Genomic DNA, 7,110 nt, shown 5'->3' on the forward strand with positions numbered 1-7,110 from the left:
CTGAGGGAGAATACAGTTCCAGAACTTGCCAGCTAGTGGATGCGGAAAATAGAAGTTCTAGAACTACAGCTAGTGAGGGACATGAACAGTCTATGAACTTATCACTGTGAGGGAAAAATACAGTTTCCGAACTTCCAGCTAGTGAGGGAAAATGACAGTCATATCGAACTTCCAGCTAGTGAGGGAAAAGTATCGCCAGATTTCCAGCTATGGTGAGGAAAAACTAGTTTCCAGAACTTCCAGCTAGTGAGGGGTTCCAGAACTTCAGCTAGTGAGGGAAAATACAGTCCAGAATCCGCTAGTGAGGGAAATACAGTTCCAGAACTCCACTAGTTGAGGAAAGAGAAATACAGGTTTCCAGAACTTCCAGCTAGTGAGGGTGGAAAATACATGTTGAGAACTTCCAGCTAGTGAGGGAAACATACGTTCCAGAATTCCAGCTAGTGCGGGAAAATACAGTTCCAGAACTTCCAGCAGTGTAGGTAAGAGTTCCAGAACTTCCAGCTAGTGAGGGAAAATACGGCACGTTCCAGAACCTTCTAGCTGGAAGTTCTGGAACTGTATTTTCCCTCACTAGCTGGAAGTTCTGGAACTGTATTTTCCCTCACTAGCTGGAAGTTCTGGAACTGTATTTATCCCTCACTAGCTGGAAGTTCTGGAACTGTATTTTCCCTCACTAGCTGGAAGATCTGGAACTGTATTTTCCCTCACTAGCTGGAAGTTCAGAAACTGTATTTTCCCTCACTAGCTGGAAGTTCTGGAACTATATTTTCCCTCACTAGCTGGAAGTTCAGAAACTGTATTTTCCCTCACTAGCTGGAAGTTCTGGAACTGTATTTTCCCTCACTAGCTGGAAGTTCAGAAACTGTATTTTCCCTCACTAGCTGGAAGTTCTGAAACTGTATTTTCCCTCACTAGAAGTCTCTCTTACTTAGCTTTCTGTCATCTGGCTAGAAGATCATCTTAAGAGACTGTCGTGTCTTTACTATCATTAAATGAAGACTTCGTTTTTATCAAAGATTCTCTGTAATTATTATTACGCGATTAAACTGATTAATCATGTAACTGTAATTAACTAGGAAGTCGGGGCACCAAGGAAAATATTCAGATTACAAAGTTATAATTTTCCTAATATAACTTTTCAGATATTTTATATCTGATCAATTAGTCTTCGAATTAATTAATTCTTTATTTTACCTCACATTAGTCTCATTCCAAACGTCGTAAATTGTTGGTTATCTACACGAACCCAGTCTTCACTATGAGTCATCCATACATCAATTGTTTTAAACCATTTATTTACTAACTAAGTAATTCACAGAAATGCATAAACAAACAGTTGATAGTTACAAGGAAATGATAACGGAGTTTCCCTAGTGGGCTAAACCGGCATGGCGGCTTGTTAGACAAAAGGGAAGTGTGAGTCAGCTGAGAAGTCACTACAGAGTTGATAATTATAACAATTGAAATGATAATCCTTTGCACATGAACGCTCACTCATTCGGGAACAATTGCAATCAATATATATATTTACGCTCAGTGTGTCGTCGGGATCTCTGCTGAAAAGTTAGTTTCTGTTGGAGAGTTTCCGTCCTCTCTCTCTGTCGTGGTTAGAGTMGATTGTTCAGAGTGACATTCATTCATATCGTTATGGATAGGTGTTTTGGCGGTTGTCGTTCTTCGCGTTCAATGATACCGAATTCCTAGCTGCAGACTAGTAATTAATATCAAAGACGTGTTCTTATTCTGTCAGTATCGATAGTCTAAGAGTTTAACCACGTGGGATGGTTAAAAGATTCAGCAGTCTGGTCTCAAACCTTGGCCCTCTCGTTATCGAGGTAAGCTGGTCTGCAACCTTTGTCCTCTCGTGATTGAGAGAAACATGGTCTGGTGATAGAAAACCAGAGTGGGGGTTTTATTCGGAAGGGCAGAAAAGGGCCTGTCCCAGGATGCCCGACCATAACTGTGCTCATGGGCGGTCCTCTGATTTAGTTAAACTCAAAAGGGAATTGGAGTTTCCTTCATTAAACAGTCCAAAATTACATTACACAATTTTACAAACAGTATCATCCTCACTCATTCATCTTATACAACAATTAGATGTAAACCTCATATCTGAGGCTATTATATAAACAGCGTTATGGTAATGTGGCTGCACCGTCTCTCATGAGTTTTACAAACTTGTACCAAACGGACCAGTTCGTAGCTGGATTCTTCACCGATCTTTTATACCTTCTCCGGAACATAAATGTTGTTCGGACCTCAAGTTCTGCGAGGTGGAAGAAATTCCTTTGATCTCTATGAAACTTCACTCTGTCTCTATACTGTGGCCATGAGGAGATCCTCTCCTCAGGAATTTACGATCTCTCTCTGACCACAGCAGCCAGTGTAGGAGGCAGGTAGAGGGGGATGGGGCTTGCTGTACCCAAAGAGGGCAACGTCATGACAAGACTTACACACATATCATTCAGTATAATGGTGACTATCCGATTATTGAGTACATTTCCCTGCAGAGAACAGGAAGAGTAGATTAAATTGGTCTTCTATTCCTCTTCAGGATCAAGACTGTGTCCCAAATGGCACCCTATGTCGTGAACTACTTTAAACCAGGGCCCATAAGGTGTCATTTGGGACGCAACCCAGGAAAGTCTTTGGAAAGACTTCACCTTTTGGAAATACTCCCTCTCCCACATTGACTCTGGACAGAACCCATTCGGATCCATCCTGCACTTCTTGGCTTGTTTGATGACAGAGGATAGAATAACTTGCCATGTTCATGTCCAGAACAGTGTCTCCGCTAAGAGGCCATCACCATTAATATCACTCCACCCACTCATTCCCGTCTCCCCTGGCACAGTGAAGGGCTGGCTAGTTCTGGCTACCTCAATGCTCTCTCACACACTGTCTGCTGAGGGGTTATGGTCTAGGTCTACCAGAGTTAGTTCTCATCAGTTCAAATAGACAGCCACCCCTGGCCTGGTATTTGTGGTGGGATGTAGAGAGAGAAAAGAGAAGAGAGAGAARGAACATTTAGAAGAATAGGAGAGGTGGATGAGAGCAGAGAGATTATGGTAAGGGGGGAATATGTCTGATACCTCCCAGCCCAGAAGTCAATGAACTCCTCTTCAGAGAAGCCCTAAGAGGCTTAGACCCGCCTGAGGCCAGGAGCTGTTTGTTTAACATCTGCGTGGCTGCAGCACTAAGCTTAAGCACAGTAATGTTTTACCTCTACACATGCAGCATCATTAAGCTACTCCGGTGTTTCCGTAGTTGGATTGCCCCCAAACCAGGCCCTCTGGCATCAAAATTGACTGTGTATGTCCCCAAGCTGGTTGACTGATCTCACCACCATAATCACATCCTAGCACTGATCTCTCAGCTGATTGGCTAGATCAGGCATGCCGGGAGAGATTGACATTGGTCACTGACTCCGGGCATGGTGGTGGGGTATCTGTCTTAAATGTAGAATGCTACGGACAACAAAACTGACTGTTCATACTGCCTTTGTGTCTTCCATAAGAAATTCTAATAAATATATATTTCAACGTATATTGAAATATATATTTATTTAATATCTCCCAAATAAACACACACGAGTGCGACAATATTATTTTGTAATGACGTTTTATTCATGGTGAATGGCAGTGTCACATTTTAAGCCTTTGTTTGGATGGCTTTATGGTACAAGTGAGGTGAGGTTGTTCTTCAGAGGCACAAGTGGAAAGGTTGAAGGGTTGATAGGACAGAGTTACCTGGAAGGGTGTGACAGGGCTAGCAGTCTGATCACAGTGGGGGGCAGGGCTAGCAGTCTGATCACAGTGGGGGGCAGGGCTACGCGAGTCTTGGGATCACATGTGGGGGGCAGGGCGCAGCAGTCTACGTGATCACAGTGGGGCGCGAGGGCTACGCTGAGTCTGATCACAGGTGGGGGGGCAGAGGACCAGCAGTCTGATCCAAGTCGGGGGGCACAGGGGCTAGCAGTCTACGTGGACACAGTGGGGGGCAGGGGCCATCAGTCTATCGGTGTCACAGTGGGGGGCAGGGCCAGGTCTTACAGTTGTATGCACAGTGGGGGCAGGGCCAGCAGTCTACGTGATCACAGTGGGGGGCAGGGCTCAGCAGTCTAGTCGATCTCAGTGGGGGGGTCAGGGCAAGCAGTCTACGTGATCACAGTGGGGGGCAGGGCACAGTCTACGTGATAACATGTGGGGGGCAGGGCCAGCAGTCTATCGTGATCACAGTGGGGGCAAGGGGCAGCTATATGTGACCACAGCTGGCGCTGGGGCAAGGGTCCAGAGTCTACGTGATCACAGTGGGGGGCAGGGCCAGCAGTCTAGTGTATACCGTGGCATCACAGTGGGGGTGGGGCCAGGGCAGTCAGTCTACGTGGATCACCAGTGGGACAGGGGCGGGCAGCAGATCGTCATGTGATCACAGTGGGGGCAGGGCCAGCAGTCTATGTGATCACAAGTGGGCAGGGGGCCAAGCAGTCTATGTGATCACAGTGGGGCGGGCAGGGCCAGCAGTCTACGTGATCACCAGTGGGGGCAGGGCAGCTAGTTCCTATGTGATCACAGTGGGGCGCCGGCCAGGGCCAGCAGTTCTAGGGCTCACGTGCCGGGCAGGCCAGCATCGTCTCGTGATCAGCAGGTGGGGGGCAAGGGCGCAGCAGTCTATGTGTCACAGTGGGGGGCAGGCCTAGCAGTCTGATCACAGTGGGGGCAGGGCCAGCCTCATGATCCGTGGGGGCAGGCAGCAGTCTATGTGATCAAGTGGGGGGCAGGGCCAAGCAGTCTACAGATGCATGATAAGTGGGGGGCCAGGCGCTGCAGTTGATTCACAGTGGGGGCAGGGCAGGCAGTCTATGTGAGATCACAGGTGGGGGGCAGGGCTAGCAGCACGTCATGCATCTGCAGTCTCAGCTGCGCGGGCGTAGGTACCAGCTGTTGCGGTGCAGGCCGTCTTCACACCGGGCCCTGCCAAGGATTCTCAAGCATGATGCACGACTGTTCACTTCCCAATGTGTGTCGGTTGCATGGAGCTTCGCTTAGAATAATTCTACGTGGGAGGGCCTCATTCGTCCAACCAGTGGCGCCGTCAGTCATGTGCAGGGGGCGGCCGCTCTAGTCATTCTCACAGTGGCCCGGTGCGGCCGTCTCTCATGGAGCCCAGAGACTTCAGCGCATCTCCCACCAGAGGTTTTCAGCATGACCTGAGGAAGCCAAACAGTCAACATTACACTCCAGTCTCACTCGGTCATAGCCTCTTCCCTATACCCAGTGACTTCTATGTTACAGTTACAGACTGAACACATAAGTCAACTAGCCTGGAACAGCCAAGCTGAGCCGCTACCATAATGCTTTCACCTATCCAATCTTTTTAGATTGGTAAGCAATAGAAATGGTCTAAAGAAGCCCGTGGCCATAGAGGCCTCCTTATCCAAATTATTATCAGGGAGTTCGTTTTTTTCCCCATTCTGTCAGTTTGTTCCTTTCTCCCATCATTCTGTCTCTCCTGCCCAGACCACTTACACATGATTTTATGAAGTGTCAACTCTGTGCTTTCCGAACGTATTTTCCCCCCAGGCCTGATATCAACCATGACCAACTCTTTAGCCAAACATTCCTTCTCCTTCAAGTCCAACTAAGAATTCTGAAAGGCACTGTTGTTGGACTCACACGACCCAAAACATTTAGCTGGCTGCAGTTCAAACGCTCAGGTTAGGCCTGCTCTGGTTGGGGTGGTGTGTGTTGCTGTCTGGTGTGGTACCCGTTGGGCGTCGTCGTGGACCGGGCTTGCCGGCGGGGGGGTGGAATATTAACCTCCTTCCAATTCTCGAACTCTTCGTTCCTCTACGCTTCACTGGAGCGTCCTCCTCTGTCTGTTCTTGACGCTTATTCGTCAGTGTAACAAGATCCCCTTCCTCCCCTCTTCGTCGCTCTCCCCACTTTGTTGCCCTCGCTAAAATGGACTGCCCCTGCGTCACATTCCATATATCCAGCTAGCCTGCTCATCCTCAACGGCCCCTCCTCCTGTATCGACTCCAGCTCCCCCTTTCTCAGTGCCGTCTCGCTGTGCACTCCTTCTCTCCTTTCCGGGGTTGTGCCGGCGTCGGCCTGGAAGGGAATGTAGAGTGTTGGTTCTTATTTGGAGGGGTCTGAGTTTTTCAATGTGAAGTTGTGCTAGCAGCATGTTCTACTATTGTGGATAGGGATGCCTGACGGGTGCAATCCTGGGCGCGGTGGCCTTGTGCCACTGGACGAAAGGGATGGACTTATCCCCTGGATGCTTCGGAGAAGACGATGCATGCCATTTTCCGCCACCTGCCTTCTGGCGCTGATGAGACGCACAGAGAAGATTACGTGCTCCTGATGAAGGCGAGTGAACTTCAACAGATATATTCTGGGAGTAATGGTAGATGATCATAATAATGTATATGTCTAGATGATGGCGTCGTGTCTATTTATTTTGCATGGGAAGATCGTTTGATACGAAATCGTGTCTATATCCAGACTCCTGTATTCTGGCACGACTCAACTGGATACTTGGTTATTACTTAGAGCCGTTCAATATCACTTAATCATATTGTCATAACTATCCATCCACTCCCACGTTTCATGAAATGTACTGACAGAATTCATATGCTGCACAGATTTGTGTCTTTTAACTTTATTATTTCAAAGTGCACGGACAAATGATAGTCTGCAAATGAACAGCCCACCACCATACGATAGAATACCCATCATGCATTGGTCACATGCGCTGTAATTCTAGAATCCTTTTTTGTTCCCCTCCCACCTGTCTTAGACCCCGTCCACAAGGTCGGTGGTAGGCAAAAGTTGTCAGGGCAGAACAGGCCACTTCGGTAGCTCTATCTCCGATAGGAACTTTCTGGGCCCACAAAGACTTGTCCAAACTCTTCGCCTAAGCTCCTTGATCATGGGTGTTGGCTTTGTCTGAGTCCACTTCTTCATAATCTTACCCCTGGTGTAACCGGGACAGGGGTTAGGGGTTAAGCTGGTGTAGAAGGGAACGGGACGGTTACACCTGGTTAGAAACGGGGAAGGACGGTTACACTGGGTGTATACGGGACTGGGTTCAGCTGGTGTA

The 7,110-nt window shown here is 48.0% G+C and overlaps 1 protein-coding gene and 2 long non-coding RNA genes across 3 annotated transcripts in view; 1 reads left to right on the forward strand and 2 right to left on the reverse strand.

The window, feature by feature from the left end:
* Positions 1–3,607: 3,607 nt before the first annotated feature.
* Positions 3,608–4,747, reverse strand: LOC139028996 (uncharacterized). Its single transcript, XR_011481222.1, has 2 exons — positions 4,699–4,747; positions 3,608–3,831 (listed from the first exon to the last, which is right to left on the reverse strand). It is a non-coding gene; the product is annotated as an uncharacterized lncRNA (long non-coding RNA).
* On the forward strand, positions 4,065–4,539 carry LOC139028997 (uncharacterized). The gene is made up of 3 exons (XR_011481223.1): positions 4,065–4,121; positions 4,159–4,189; positions 4,488–4,539. It is a non-coding gene; the product is annotated as an uncharacterized lncRNA (long non-coding RNA).
* Positions 4,748–5,894: 1,147 nt separating the features above from the next.
* pgm1 (phosphoglucomutase 1) overlaps positions 5,895–7,110 on the reverse strand; it is a 12,696-nt gene continuing 11,480 nt past the window's right edge. The window contains exons 11-12 of the mRNA XM_070447436.1: positions 6,223–6,336; positions 5,895–6,116 (exon numbers count right to left, since the gene is read on the reverse strand). Coding sequence (XP_070303537.1) covers positions 5,895–6,116; positions 6,223–6,336 — 336 coding nt within the window. The remainder of the gene's footprint in view (positions 6,117–6,222; positions 6,337–7,110) is intronic.

Source organism: Salvelinus sp. IW2-2015, linkage group LG16 (genome assembly GCF_002910315.2).
Source record: "Salvelinus sp. IW2-2015 linkage group LG16, ASM291031v2, whole genome shotgun sequence".
NCBI lineage: Eukaryota > Metazoa > Chordata > Actinopteri > Salmoniformes > Salmonidae > Salvelinus > Salvelinus sp. IW2-2015.